The sequence below is a fragment of the Podarcis erhardii genome (assembly GCF_964252035.2).
Source record: "Podarcis erhardii genome assembly, chromosome: 18".
In the NCBI taxonomy this organism is placed as follows: Eukaryota; Metazoa; Chordata; class Lepidosauria; order Squamata; family Lacertidae; genus Podarcis; species Podarcis erhardii.
Genome location: NC_138516.1, coordinates 3,940,756 through 3,956,390, shown reverse-complemented (window position 1 = coordinate 3,956,390; position 15,635 = coordinate 3,940,756). Strand labels below are relative to the sequence as shown.

At 49.6% G+C, this 15,635-nt stretch overlaps 1 protein-coding gene across 13 annotated transcripts in view; it reads left to right on the top strand.

The window, feature by feature from the left end:
- Window positions 1-15,635, top strand: part of PTPRS (protein tyrosine phosphatase receptor type S) — a 309,039-nt gene that overhangs the window by 254,972 nt on the left and 38,432 nt on the right. For 8 of the 13 annotated variants that reach the window (XM_081845987.1, XM_081845982.1, XM_081845991.1 and 5 more), the window contains 4 exons: window positions 1,264-1,476; window positions 2,257-2,414; window positions 7,026-7,138; window positions 13,591-13,638. In XM_081845987.1, coding sequence (XP_081702113.1) covers window positions 1,264-1,476; window positions 2,257-2,414; window positions 7,026-7,138; window positions 13,591-13,638 — 532 coding nt within the window. The remainder of the gene's footprint in view (window positions 1-1,263; window positions 1,477-2,256; window positions 2,415-7,025; window positions 7,139-13,590; window positions 13,639-15,635) is intronic. The other 5 variants (XM_081845992.1, XM_081845985.1, XM_081845983.1 and 2 more) reach the window with 1 other exon arrangement.

The following is a 15,635-nucleotide window of genomic DNA, read 5'->3' as shown; positions in this document are numbered from 1 at the left end:
GTACTGCAGAACTACAACTCCCATCATCCACAGCCAGCATTGGCAGTTGCCAGGGATTATGGGAGTTGTAGTTCAGCAACAAGCAGAGGCCCCAAAAGGCCCCCCATACCTGGCTTAGAAGGAACTTCCATAGCAGTGTGGAGGCTCAACACATTTTCAAATATACGGTAAACCCTCTTCCAGGGGCATATTTAGGCACAGCCAAGCTTTGGTCTTTGGTCTCTGATTCTTCCAAAGAATCTCAATGTTGGAAGGGACCCCCTGAGGGTCATCTAGCTTAACCCCTTGCAGTACAGGAATCTCAGAACAGGGTCCCCCATCTGATTGGAAACCACACTGGGCCCCGCTTAGCTTTGCAAACGTGCTAGAAGTTTTGTTACCGCACCGCTATTCTGCTCCTGAGGGATAGGTCAGCACGAGACTTTTAAATCTCAAGGTCATGGGTTCAAGCTTCACGCTGGGTGAAAGATTCCTGCATTACATGGAGTTGCATGATCCTCAGGGTCCCCTCCAACTGTGAAGAAGGAATTACCGTATTTTTTGCTCTATAAGACTCACTTTTTCCCTCCTAAAAAGTAAGGGGAAATGTGTGTGCGTCTTATGGAGCGAATGCAGGCTGCGCAGCTATCCCAGGAGCCAGAACAGCAAGAGGGATCGCTGCTTTCACTGCGCAGCGATCCCTCTTGCTGTTCTGGCTTCTGGGATTCAGAATATTTTTTTCCTTGTTTTCCTCCTCCAAAAACTAGGTGCGTCTTGTGGTCTGGTGCGTCTTATAGAGCGAAAAATACGCTATATCTGCGGAGGTGGGGGACATGTTGGTCTCAGTAAACCAGAGGTCAGCAACCTAAGGCCCATGGGCCAGAAGCGGCCCATAAGGGTTGCTTAACTGGCCCATGAGCCACCCCCGAACTGAGCCACCCGCTCGGCGAGTCCCCACGCACTGCGCTAAACCAGCGCGGCAGGGGGGCTCTCTTTCACAGCTCCGGAAATCACTTGTGCACATGCCCAGATGCCGAAAATCACTTCTGCGCAGGCGCGGTTTCCTGGGCCGTTAGCCTTGCCGGCCTCTGCAGTAAACACTGCCCCGACCCTTATATTTTCTTCTGAGACTGTTCTTCCTGAGGGAGGCTGGGATAGTTTAATAAAGGAGAAGAGTAACCATACTTTTGTGCACCTGGAAGCTTTTGTCTTCCCTTCTTCTCAATCTCTGCGGTGCCTTGCGTAGCTGATTTGAACCTCCTTCCTCGTGGTCCCCTTCTGCAGTTGATCCAGATCTCTCGGCTGCAACGCCGCAGCCTCCGCCACTCCCGCCAGCTGGACCTCCACAAGCCCTACATCGCAGCCCGCTTCCACACCCTGCCCTCCTACTTCATCCTCGGGGACTTGAAGCGCTACGACGGCTTTGAGAACAAAGCCTTGGAACCTGGTCAGAAGTACGTCATTTTCGTCCTGGCTGTGCTCCGGGCCTCCGATCCGGTGAGTCCTCTCCTGCTTCTGAACTTTGCTTTGTGCGTAATGCTCTGGATTCTCTTGGCTCAGACAGATTGCATCCAATGTGATTTGGATCCCCGCAACAGAGTGAGCTCCCGTTGCTCGGTCCCAGCTCCGGCCAACCTAGCAGTTCGAAAGCACGCCAGCGCAAGTAGATAAATAGGTACCGCTGTGGCGGGAAGGTAAACGGCATTTCCGTGCGCTCTGGTTTTTGTCACGGTGTCCCGCTGCGCCAGAAGCGGTTTAGTCCTGCTGCCCCACATGACCCGGAAAAGCTGTCTGCGGACAAACGCCGGCTTCCTCGGCCTGAAAGGCGAGATGAATGTTGCAGCCCCATAGTCGCCTTGAACTGGACTTAACCGTCCAGGGGTCCTTTGCCTTTACCTTAGTGCAAGGGTTTCTGCTTTCTTTTTCCTTTTTCCTTTCTCCTCCTGTGATGAGGCTGCATTTTAATATTTTAATGTTTCAATATTTTAATGTTGTATTTTAATCTTGTTTTTAAGTTGCACTCATTCAGCTTGTTTTTATTATTGCTTGTGAGCTGCCCTGAGCCCAGTCTTGGCTGGGGAGGGCGGGGTATAAATAGAAATAATAATAATAATAATAATAATAATTATTATTATTACATTGCAGCCGGGGGCTGGACTAGAGGACCTCTGGGGTCCCCCTTCCAGCTGTTTGATTCTAAGTGACTCCACGTTTGGAGCCTGCACGTTACTGATTCCCTTCCCTCGGCTCTCCCTGTTTTCTCTCCCTCTCCCTCAGTTATACACTGCCAGCCCCTTTTCAGACCCGATCCAGATAGACAACCCTGACCCACAGCCAAAGATTGACGGCGAGGAGGGACTGATCTGGGTGATTGGACCGGTCTTGGCCGTGGTGTTCATCATCTGCATCGTCATCGCAATCCTCCTCTACAAAAAGTAAGTGAGGTTTGCGTGCACGTTTTGCGCTTCCAAAGCATGTGTGTTAACCCCCATGCTGCTGGCTGTGCAGTGTAGTGGTTAGGGCAGTGGCTCTCAGAGTGGGCGCTACTGCCCCCTGTGGGTCAGTGGGGTGATCTTGTGGGGGGGCGTGCTGGGAGGCAGGGGGCACTCAACAACTCACGGTCTTCCAAAAGCTGGTGTCACTATATCCAGGCACCACTATGCATTAGAAGCAGAATCATACCACTTAAAACAGGCATGTCCAAAGTCTGTTTCAGGGGCCTCATTCGACCTGCCGGTCGATTTAATCCGGCCCCCATGGCAGCACCGTATTTTTCGCTCTATAAGACGCACCTAGTTTTTGGAAGAGGAAAACCGTAAAAAAAATATTCTGAATCCCAGAAGCTTGCTGTTCTGGCTTATGGGATAGCCACGCACAGCCTCTCCTGGGCTAGGACAGCCAGTGGGATCACAGCGCAGCGATCCTGCTGGCTGTCCTGGCTTATGGGATGGCCGCGCACAGCCTCTCCCGGGCAAGGGGAGCCTTCACCCCCTGCCCGGGAAAGGCTGCGCGCAGCTAAGGCTCCCCCAAGAGCCACACTCCCTTTAAAGAACGTGCAGAGTATGTGTGCGGCTCTTGGGGGCTTTTCCCCGAGGAGGAAGAAGGGCAGCCCCAAAGAGCCGCACACACGTTTCCCCTTACTTTTTAGGAGGGGAAAGGGGCGTCTTATAGAGCGAAAAATACGGTATATGTCCTGGGGTAAAATCGTTAAAAAAGCTCAGCAGCTTTGGTCGGCCCTCACACATGTTCACTTTATCAAATCTGGCCCTCTTTGAATAAAGTTTGGGCACCCCTGATAAAACAATAATGGCTCCTCCCTCGCCCCAATGAATCCTGGGAATTGTAGTTTGCTAAAGTAGCCAGGAGTTGTTGGGAGACAACCCCCGCAGAGCTGCAATTCCCAGAGTTCCCTGGGGAAAGGGGTCGACTGTTAAAGCGCTCTAACCTTTGAAGTGCTGGAGAGCTGGCCAAAATCTTTGGCAGAAGACTGCGAGGTTTGGACCTGGCGCAAGATGGCTCCTTCCTTCCGCCAAATTCGTGGGGATGATCTGCAAGCGACTCTCAGCACCCTTAGCAAACTACACCCCCCCCCCAGAATCCTTTGGGGGTGGGGGAAGCCATGGCCGCTTTGTGATGGACTGTGACCTTTAATATGTTTAATACGGCATCTCACTCTTGAATGGACGGTGCTTGTGGGGACACAGCAAAACGAGAATCAGCTCCGTTTGAATCTTCGCATGTGATTTAGCTGCGATTCGTACATGGCTGGGGGCTGGACTGGATAACTCTAGAAGTCCCTTCCAACCCCAGAGTCCTGAGTTCATCCATTTTATGGCGTTAAACTAAGCCATTTTCATTGTACTTTTAACATGGTGTAATCATGGACATTTTGAAATCTATTGCGTTGCAATCTTCCTTAGCGGTGGCATGCAAAACTTCGAATAACACCTTTTTTATAGGGTAGCAGGCACTGGGGATGAGTTTGCGGAACCAAGGAGGCAATGGCTCAAAAAGAGTTGGGCTGAGTTAGAGTATTGGGCTCGGACCTGGGAGACCAGGATTCAAATCCTGCCCACTGAGTGACCATGAGGACCAGTCCACTTCTTTTCTCAGACTGGCCTACCTCACAGGGACGTGGTGAGGATAAAACGAAGGAACATGAAGGTTTTATGTACTTGCCACTCTCTGAGCTCCTTGGAGGAAACATGGGATATAAATCAAATCGGTGAATAAATAAATAAATGTGGAAGATTGTGCCGGGGGGGGGGGGAGGTAAGGGATGCCATTCTCTTCCTACAGAAGTGTCAGGAGCTGCCATGACCAGAGACAATATGTTGCAAGGGGTCAATCACACATGATTTATTATTTATACCCCGCCCACCTGGCTGAGTTTCCCCAGCCACTCTGGGCGGCTCCCAATCGAGTGGTAAAAACACGATAAAACATTAAAAACTTCCCTAAACAGGGCTGCCTTCAGATGTCTTTTAAAAATAAGATAGCTGCTTATTTCCTTGACATCTGATGGGAGGGCGTTCCACAGGGTGGGCGCCACCACCGAGAAGGCCCTCTGTCTGGTTCCCTGTAGCTTTGCTTCTCGCAGTGAGGGAACCACCAGAAGGCCCTCGGCGCTGCATCTCAGTGTCCGGGCAGAATGATGGGGGTGGAAACGCTCCTTCAGGTATACAGGTATATACGAGCCACTATTTTAAAGATTCCTACAATTCAGATGGTTGAGAGCCCTGGTGAAAGGGTGTGAAGGGCGACTCTTACTAACCTCATCTTTATCTTTTCCTCCTTTTCTTCTTTTTTCTTTCTTTCTTTCTTTTTTTACTGCTTCCCTGGACAGCAAACCAGACAGGTAAGAGTTTTTAAAAGCTCCCGGTCTCTGATTCAGGTGGCAGTCAGGTGCACCTTAGGAACCAAAAGGCAATCAGTAAAACAAAGGTGGCACTTTAAGCTGCAGCTGAGCTACTGAAACATCACTGCTCCTAAAAGTGCCAGCAAGGTTTAACCCTTCAGTAAAGAGGGAGGACAACCCAAAGGGAACGATATTGCAACCTGTCCAAAAACAGGTTGCAGTTGGAGAGGGCAGTTTCCTGGCAACACTCCTAGGCTCTTGGAATTATTTGGGTTTGGGTATCATATTTCTCCACTCGCACTAGAGCTCAGGGTTTTCCCATAAAAGTTGATTTGCAGTTAGTTCAGGAGACCTCAAGGGGGGAGAACAAGCCATTTCTCAAGGCTTTAGACAATAAAGTTTGGGCTTTCCAGATGGCTGGCTATTGGATTGCTGGCTTCCAACCATAGTTTTGACGTTTTATATGTTGACGCTGCTTTTTCTTCTTGGAAAAAAACGCAACAAAACCCTGATAGGTCCGGGTGCTGTCCGGGTCTTTATTTATTTGCATTGTTTATATCCCACTTTTCCAACTTTAACAGAACACGCAAGGGAAGCTCACAAGGCAATTAAAACCACTACGCAAACAACATCTAAATTCCAGATCATGCCGTTAAAAGATAATCACTGCTAAACAAAAGCCAGGAAGGGGGGGTTGGAGATACATTTAGTGAAACAGAAAAGGCAAGAGGAAAGTAACAAGAAAAAGCCTTAGCTTGGAGGCAGAAAATCACCAAGGATGGGACAAAATGGATTCTCATGAGGCAGAGAGTTCCACAGACTAGGTATTGCTTCTTAGGTGATATTTTCCATTGTTCCCTCTCCATCCATGAAGGAAAAACTTTCTGGCTGATCTTGGTGGATAGGCAAGGAGGATGAGATGGTTTGGCCTCCGTTTAGGGATTTGGGGGTAACAGGTTGGTGGCCCCCTGGCCTGATCCAGAAGCCTTTTCTTATGGCCTTAACCACAGAGCCTGGGGACTCCCACATCACAAAGAGCCTTGTCTCCTCCTTGCTGTAGTTTTCATCCGCTTGGAGGAGATGTCTGTCCCAGCAACATCTTCAATGTCAAGCCTAGATGAACTCTGCTGCGTTCTCCTTTTCTGAATAATAAAAAAGTCGACTTCACGTTGAGTCTCGAGTCTTCATTCTGACCTGTGAATTGTCCTGCCTGTCTGACCGTCCTGACATTCAGCAGCCATAACTTATCAAAGCCAAGCATTCTTCTGGTTTTAACGCTTGTTCCCTCGGCTGTTGGAAATCTAGGTAGCAACAACTAGACTGTGGAACACCCTGCCTCATGAGATTCACTTTGCCCGGCACAGATTTTGTCAGAATTAATTTGACACTGCTTTTGAGAGCCTGTTTGGGAACCGTAATGTGCAGTTTTGTGGTCGTGGTGTTTTTCATTTAAGCGCAGCGTAAGCCAAGTTGAGGGACTCGGGTGGCGCTGTGGGTTAAACCACAGAACCTAGGGCTTGCCCATCAGAAGGTTGGCGGTTCGAATCCCCGCAATGACAGGGTGAGCTCCCGTTGCCCGGTCCCTGCTCCTGCCAACCTAGCAGTTCGAAAGCACCTCAAAGTGCAAGTAGATAAATAGGTACCGCTCCAGCGGGAAGGTAAACGGCGTTCTGGTTCACCAGAAGTGGCTGAGTCCTGCTGGCCACATGACCCGGAAGCTGTACGCCGGCTCCCTCGGCCAGTAAAGCGAGATGAGCGCCGCAACCCCAGAGTCGGTCACGACTGGACCTTTACCTTTTAAGCCAAGTTGGGGGAGGGCAACCATGACTCCCCCCCCCCTCCACAGCTGTCAACCTTCCATTTTTTTGCGAGAAATTCCCTTTTTCCAGTGCCATTTACCGCTGCTATCCCGGATTGTTAGATATCCCGTAGACTGTCCCCGGGACAGGTGAGGCTGCTGATCCCTTATTTTCAAATTTGAAAGTTGACAGCTATGCCCCCCTCCCCGGCCCAAAAGTTGCGGGACTCTTGGGCTCACATCCTCCTTGACCGTTGACTGCTATGACTCCTGGCAACATTTGGAGGGGCACCAGGGGGTCCCCAAAACTGACAGAGGTGCAGCTCTGCACACACTCCTTAAAGCCTTGTCTTTTATCTGCTCTCTCTCTCTCTTCCTCCTGCTCCTCAGCAAACGAAAAGACTCTGAGCCGCGCATCAAGTGCATGTTGAACAACGCAGAGATCACCCCTCACCACCCCAAGGACCCAGTGGAGATGAGGCGTATCAACTTCCAGACCCCAGGTAAACAGGCTGCACGCCACCAACACCCCCGGAGTCTCCCCCCAAGCCCCTGAAACTTCACTCGGAGAAAAACCGACCCGGCTTGGTTGCTGCCAGCCAGAGTGTGCGGCCAGGCCGTACCTGCGGCCTTTGGCAAACGGCTGCCGTCGCCAAGCAACATCTCAGGTAGGAGGAGGAAATGCCCAGATTGTGTGGGGCAGAGGCGGCAGCGGCAGGTTTGCCTGCTAGGGAGGCCTCTAGCAAATCATAACTGACCTTTGGCAGGGCTGTTTGTGTCCGCGATATTTGACCATCGCCGAAAAGCTGCAGAATGAGACGGTGGGCACAGGATCTAGCTTCCTGAGAAGCTCTGCTTTTCTTTTCTTTTCTTTCTCTCTCTCTCTCTTTAATTTTTTAAAAAACCAAGTTCCTAGTCCTCACTGTTCCTTAATGTATTATGGAATGAACACGAGCAACGCAAGGGGGAAATCCCATACGTTTCTCTGCCTGGTGCTCTGTGACTGATACTTTTCTCTTTTTCCTGGGGAAGGGAGTAAGGGCTGTAGGCCGTCCTGGTTTAAAACAATTACTGTTTTATCTGTGCCTTCTGCCGATATGTAAGCTTGCCATTTGACTTCTAATGACTTGTTTTCTTTTCTGGTTGTTGTTGTTTTTTTTTTTTTTTTAAAAAAAGAAGGTTTCTGGATTTAGGTAGGTAGGTTTAGGCAGCACTGCTCCGTGCAGAAGTGAACAAAAAAAAAAATATGCAAAATTTAATTTATTAGTTGCACTTTTTAAAGGCGAGGCGCTAGTCCTCATGACCAGACAGAGAAGTCTGAAAGTGTGCAGGGAACGCTTGGCAGAAGCTCAGGGCGCAAGGCAGGGCTGCTTGGATGGGAATTCTAGCGCCTGGGTGGGCTGTGGGTGCGATTTGATGCCCCCCCCCATGATTTGCCTAGTGGAACTCAAAATTAGTGATGCCAAATTTGTGGGAGGTGGAGCGCAATAAATTATGCCAAAAAAAAAGAAAGAAGATTAGTGGAACCGCACTTACGTTTTGCAAGGATTTATAGTCCAGAATCCAACTTTCATTGGTGCGGGATTTTGATGATAATAATGAGAGCAGCTATTATTATTATGACTGCTACTGTTATTTGTTGTAACTGATGTTATTGGCACATTCTCAGCCCTGGCTTCAGAGAAGGGGAACAAGGGGGGCTTAATTTCCAGGGCTCTTTGTCAGTTGCCGCTAGTTTATCAGCCTCTCTAGGCACACAAGATGTCTGTTGACGGAAATACCTTTTTGTTGGCGGGGAGGCGGGGGGGGGGTCCAGATCCGGTCCATAATTTGCCTCCTTCCTTGGAGGTTTCTAAGCAGAGGTTGGGTGTCCATCTGCTACGGATGCTTTAGCTGAGATTCCTGCGATTGCAGGGTCTAGACCAGGCATCTCCAACCTTTGGCCCTCCAGATGTTTTGGACTACAATTCCCATCATCCCTGACCACTGGTCCTGTTAGCTAGGGATCATGGGAGTTGTAGGCCAAAACATCTGGAGAGCCGCAGGTTGGGGATGCCTGGTCTAGGTTACCGTAGGGTTCCCTTCCAGTTCTGCAATTCTATGATTTTCTGATTCCCATTGTCATCAGGCAGATTATCCAGGATGATGGGGTTTGTAGTCTAGATTTGGGAACCCAAAGCTGAAGGACACAAAAGCTGAAGGGACACCAAGGTTCCTTTATATCTAGCTAAATATATTGCACGGGTTTTGCACTCAATTGTGCAACAGCTGCTGCTGTTTATTATAGGCTATCGCTAACTGAATGCTCTTCAGTCTCGGGTCGGACTACAACTCCCATCATCCCTTAGCTGGGTCAACTGCTGAATTAGCAACAGCCTTCAATAAATTGTAATAAAAATGAAACAATGCAAAACATGTATGTATTATGTCCATAGATAAGATATTGGGACTTTAGAGATCCTTCGGTTTCCAGGTGTTGCTGGAATACAAATCCCATCATCCTGGAGTGTTGGCTAAGCTGGCTGATGGTGAAGGCAGTTGTTGTTCGACAGCCTCTGGAGACCCAAGGTTGAAGGATACAACCACTTTTCTTCAACCTTGTTGATGGACTACAACTCCCATAATTCCCAGCCAGCATAGCCAGCGGTCAAGGACAATGGGAGCGGGAGTCGACCCCTTCCCTTGCCCATCAGCTGACGTCTCCCATGTATTCTCTATGGAAGGATCTGTTATTTGATCCAGACCAGGATTGCAGAATCCTCTGGCCCAAGCTGAAACTTGTTCACCCCAGGACTCAGAGAGGATTCTGGGAGGAACAGCATCAGACTGTAGGCAGAGGGGGGGGGTCAAGGAAAAGTACCCTAACGGACACCTCTTCGGGGTTGGTCTGGATGATCTTTGGGGTCCCTCTACAGTTCTGCGATTCTGTGGACAACTAGTTCTTATTTCTAAGAGTCCCAGGCCCCTGAACTCAGCAGGAGATCAGGACTAAGGGAGTTTTAAAAGCCTAGCTCCAGAATGGAGAGAATATGGAGAGCATTTGTTTTTTTCAGTGAATTGTATTTATTTATTTTATTTTTTTAACTTTTTCACCCTGCCTTTTTCCATGGTTTCCGGTTGCTGCATGTGGTTAGGAATGATCCTGTGTTCTTTTGTTTGGGGTTTTGCTTTTAATGTGCATACATACCACACACACACTCATTCACTTGAAGGTATATGCACACATACATGCATAACAGTGTAAGTTAAAGGATAAAGGGACCCCTGACCATTAGGTCCAGTTGTGGCCGACTCTGGGGTTGCGGCGCTCGTCTCGCTTTATTGGCCGAGGGAGCCGGCGTACAGCTTCCGGGCCATGTGGCCAGCATGACTGAGCAGCTTCTGTTGAACCAGAGCAGCGCACGGAAACGCCGTTTACCTTCCCACCGGAGTGGTACCTATTGATCTACTTGCACTTTGACGTGCTTTTGAACTGCTAGGTTGGCAGGAGCAGGGACCGAGCAACGGGAGCTTACTCTGTCGCGGGGATTTGAACTGCCGGCCTTCTGATCGGCAAGTCCTAGGCTCTGTGGTTTAACCCACAGCGCCGCCCGCGTCCCATAACAGTGTAAGGAATATCAGTTAATTCCAAGGGCTGTTATGTGGCCTTCCAGGCGTCTGTGTTTCACCTGTGGGGATCAGCCCAGCGACTGCTTTTGCCCAAATCAGACTGGGATGTACCATATTTTTCGCTCTATAAGACGCGTCAGACCACAAGACGCACCTAGTTTTCGGAGGAGGAAAACAAGAAAAAACATATTCTGAATCTCAGAAGCCAGAACAGCAAGAGGGATCGCTGCGCAGTGAAAGCAGCGATCCCTCTTGCTGTTCTGGCTTCTGGCATAGCTGCGCAGCCTGCATTCGCTCCATAAGACGCACACACATTTCCCCTTACTTTTTAGGAGGGGAAAAGTGAGTCTTATAGAGCAAAAAATACGGTACTTCTTGCTTTGCCCTCCAGCTTGGAGGTTTTCTTTGCATGGCTGGGTTTCAGCCTGCTCCGTTGCACGGGGTTGGGCTAGATGACCGTGGGTGTCCCTTCCAACCCACAATTCTATGGCAATGGAGTTGCACCCATTGCTCCTCTCCCTCGTTTGCCTGCCCACCGAAAGCATGCAGATGGGCAGGGTATAAAGTTGCCATTAGGGCATACGAGGCAGCTACCCCCCAAGCTGAGAAAAGGCTCTCCACCCCTGACATATAGGAAAGCTGCAAGGTGCCGCTTCCCATCTCAGAAGCGGAGAACAGTGTGTCAGCGTTTGGCATCTCTGGGCATCTGGTGAGGAATTATCTGTGTCCCACCTGGAACTCCTTCAAGAGACAGTGTGGTGTAGAATCATAGAATCATAGAATAGAATCCTAGAGTTGGAAGAGACCACCAGGGCCATTGAGTCCAACCCCCTGCCAAGCAGGAAACACCATCAGAGCACTCCTGACATATGGTTGTCAAGCCTCTGCTTAAAGACCTCCAAAGAAGGAGACTCCACCACACTCCTTGGCAGCAAATTTCACTGTCAAACAGCTCTTACTGTCAGGAAGTTCTTCCTAATGTTTAGCTGGAATCTTCTTTCTTGTAGTTTGGAGCCATTGCTCCGTGTCCGCTTCTCTGGAGCAGCAGAAAACAACCTTTCTCCCTCCTCTATGTGACATCCTTTTATATATTTGAACATGGCTATCATATCACCCCTTAACCTCCTCTTCTCCAGGCTAAACATGCCCAGCTCCCTTAGCCGTTCCTCATAAGGCATCGTTTCCAGGCCTTTGACCATTTGGGTTGCCCTCCTCTGTAGTGGTTAAGAGCGGTGGACTCGTAATCTGGTGAACTGGGTTCGCTTCCCTGCTCCTCCACCTGCAGCTGCTGGGTGACCTTGGGCCAGTCACGCTTCTCTGAAGTCTCTCAGCCCCACTCACCTCAGGGGAAAAACAGTGCTGTTCAGGGTTGTAAAGACTGCGGAGAGAATAATTGGGTGCACTCTTCCCACCTTGGATCAAATCTATGCTTCCAGGTGCCATAAGAAAGCTGCAGAGATAGCGCAGGAGAGTGCGCAGCCCGGAAATGATCTCTTTCAGCTTCTGCCTTCTGGAAGAAGGTCCAGGGTCACAAAGACTAGGACTAGCCGCCTGAGAAACAGTTTCTATCCAAATGCGAATTTGGTTTTAAATACAGTGTAAGGAGTCTCTATGGGAGTACATTGTATTTTTAAAATGGGGTATCAGAGTTTTTAGGGGGCTAACCAGGTTGGGTTAGCAGGCTTGTTTTTGAATGTCTTATGTAGATTTTTCAATTTCGTTGTTCTGTATGGGCCAATGACAATAAAGATTATCGTATCGTAGAGTGCTTGTTGTGGGGGAGGAGGGGAAAGGAGATGGTTAGCCGCTTTGAGACTCCTTAAGGGGAGTGAAAGGCGGGATATCAAGTCCAAATTCTCCTTCTCCTTCTCCTTCTCCTTCTCCTTCTCCTTCTCCTCCTCCTCCTCCTCCTCCTCCTTCTTCTTCTCCTTCTCCTCCTCCTCCTCCTCCTCCTCCTCCTCCTCCTCCTCCTCCTCCTCCTTCTCCTTCTTCTCCTTCTCCTTCTCCTTCTTCTCCTTCTTCTCCTTCTTCTCCTTCTTCTCTTCCCATTGCAGGCTGCTTGCATGTTCCCCCTTGCTTTGGCCAAAGGACAGAAGCCCTTCTTCATTAATGCAGTGATAGTTAATCTGCAGAACTCCCTGCTGCAGTAGGCAACTATGTTCCCCAACCTTGTTGGCTTTTATATTTGTTAAAAGCTGACCAGAGTGGCTGGGGCCCGCAAATCAGATGGGTGGGGTATTCTTCTTATTATTATTATTCTTATTATTATTTGAGGTGAGGGCTCTGTTTCCATTGTGGCTTTCTGCACATTGAGCAAACTGTTGGTACCAAGGACGAAAAAGAGTCATTGCCACTTCCGCTGGTGCTCTTGGCAGGATCACAGGGGGAGAAGAAATCGGAGAGCAAAAGGAACCGATATCTGCCTCTCAAATGTTGGAGGGAGGGAGGGGATTCAGTCCTGTTCATCTTTAAAGGCAGCCCTTTACTAACCAAAAGTTTCCAAAAGAGTCGGAGAAGTGGGAAAAGTTGGCCGTCCTTTGCAGTTCACTCTCCCTCCGAATTTTGCCCAGTAGTTCTTCACCCCAAAGTTATCAGGGCAAAGCGTCGTTTTAAAAAAACCAAACGAAATGCATGCGTCGGAGAAAACGGCAGTACAAAAGGGTGTGCCGCTTATGGGGAGATTGCATTGCGAAAAGTACGCGCGCTGGGCTAAAATGCACGGGAACGTTTGTGCGTTAGGATTTGATCTGCATTTAAACGCCGATGGGTTTTTAATTGCGGTTTTCTTTTTGCAAACCAAAGCGGAGAGCTGAACTTAAAGACAGGAGGAAATGGAGAAAGTAACAGATTTTCCCACGCCTAACTTTTAACGCAAAATGTAACGTGTAATGAGACTTTGACGGTTGGGGGGGGGTCGCCTCCTCCAAATTTTCTTCAGTGTTTCTTTGAAATCAAGATATGCATTCAATCGTTTCTTCGCCACTTTTTGGGGTGGGTGGGGGAGGCGAAGGGGCTTAAGGTGGGGGTAAGATTCTGGATAAAACAAAGCAGCTCTTTTGTTTTAAGTCCTGCCCCCCCTCCCCCAATGCACACACCCAAGAACGTGGCCAAAAACCAGACAAAGCCCAACCCTTTGTGAAAAGGAGAAAAAAAGTGGTGGGGGGGAGAGGGAGGGGAAAGAAGAAGAAGAAAACACCTTTCATTTCCTCTCGGATTTTGTGTTGCTTTTTTCCGTTTTCTGTTTTCTTGGTTGAGTAGTGTTTTTTCCTTTTTTATAAAAGTCTATATATTTTGTTTTTTGTTTTTGTTTTTTTGTTTTGTTTTTTTGTTTTCCTGTTTTCTGCAGATTCTGGGCTGAGCAGTCCCCTCAGTGACCCTGAGTTTGACCTTGAAAGTTAGTTCCTGTGTGTTTTCGTTCCTGTCCGTTTCATTGGTTGTGCTCCCCCCCCCCTTCTTCTCAGCGCCACCCGACCTCCCCCCCCCTCTCCCCACCCCCCAAATATATATATTTCGTTTTCCTTCTGTTGCACTTTCTTCCTTCCATCTTCATTCTCACACCCCTCTCTCTCTGCATATCTGTGGCTTTTGCCATTGCGTCCCTCGTGCTGCTGCTTGTCTCATTTCCAAACCGTGCTTCCAGTTTTACAGTTTTCGGGGAAAAAAGGCTTTTTGCAAAACGGTCGAAATTGCGACTGGATCAGTGTGTTGCGTTTCACTGCAATCCTGCGCATAACCTTCGCAGAAGTCAGCCCCGTTGAGTTCAATGGGATTTACTCCTATAGGACTGCAGCAGAATTCCAACTTGAATTCTACTCAAGAGTAGACCCACCAGGTTGTATCCAGCGACAGTCCCATTGAAATGAATTGTCTTTGTTCCATTAATCTCAGTGGGTACCACACTAAGCGTGTGGTGGAAATCAGCGGGCCTAAGAAAGTCGCTTTCATTCGCTTCCTTGGTTTACACCTAACTAAATCCTACTCTGAGTAAACCCACGTACATTAATGGACACTGCAAACTTAGGACTTGGGCTGCAATCCTAACCTCACTTCCCTTGGGGTTATGTTTTGCAATTGGGCATATTCATGAGCAGGTGGGGTTGCAGCCCTACTCAGAGTAGATCCATTGCAGTTAAAGGTCTTGGCTAACTTGGGTTCAATGGGTTTACTCTTGAGCGGAACTCAGTTGGATGCAACCCTCCCACGTGTTTATCGGTATAGCAGTTTGCATTTATATATTACAGTACGATCGTTAATTTCCCCCATCTCCCCCGCTTGTATGGCAGTTCAGAGAATTCAGGGCCACCTTCAAACAGCCACCACAGTCAGCTGTTTCCCAGAACTTGCTCCGAGGGTCTTTTGTGTGTGGAAGTGGGGTGGAACAACGTGGGGGGGCGGCCCCCCCTCCCGCATCTCCTCCTCACCTAGGGAGGGCACATTAGGTTTCCTGTTTGGGACTGCAGCCCCCGGGCTGAGAAAATATTCCCCGCCCCTGATGTATAGGAAATTCAGCAGTTCTCAACCTGTGGCTCCCCAGATGTTGTTGGACTACAACTCCAATCATCCCCGAGCTGTGGCCTCGCTGGCTAGGGGTGATGGGAGTTGTAGTTCAACAGCATCTGGGTACCCACAGGTTGAGAAAAGCTGTGCTAGGTGCTGCTTTCCATCTCAGAAGCAGAGACAACGTTCGTCATCTCCCAACATCCTTAGAATTGTTGTTTACCCCCCCCCCCAAGCGCCCTGTGCAAACTATAGTTCCCAGCCTTCTTTCTGGGCGGGGGGGGGGGGGAGGCGCATGTGCTTTAAATGTGGATGTCTTTTAAGAAAGGAACCCAGAGCTGGCATTTTTCACAACTGTGGGAGCAAAAAAACAACAACCCACGACCATTACCATATTTTTCACTCCATAGGGCGTACCGGACCATAGGGCGCACCTAGTTTTTAGGGGGGGGGAATAAAGGGGGGGGATTATTTTTTTCCCCAGCCCCAAAGAGCAAAGAAGCCAAGACAGCCAGTGGGATCCATCCTGTTGGCTGTCTTGGCTTCCTCTTTAGCCACGCGCAACCTCTCCAGCCGGGAGGGTGGATCCCGCTCGCTGTCTTGGCTTCGTTTTTAGCCGCGGGGCCGGGGCGGGGGAAACCCGAGCTTCCCCGGACCCCAGCCTCCAGAACAGGTCCAGGAGCGGCGGCAAGGTTGCGCACAGACTTGCCACCGCTCCCAGAGCTTGCGGGGCTGGGGGCGCGCTCCGAAGGTTTACGGATAGCTGTCTGAAGCCCAGGGAGCGTAGCGGGAGTTGGCGCTGCGCTCCCCGGGCTGCAGGCTGCTATCCGCAAGCCTTTGGAGCCCACTGGGAACTCCTGCCGGGCTCTGAAGGCTTGCGGATAGCTGCCCGAA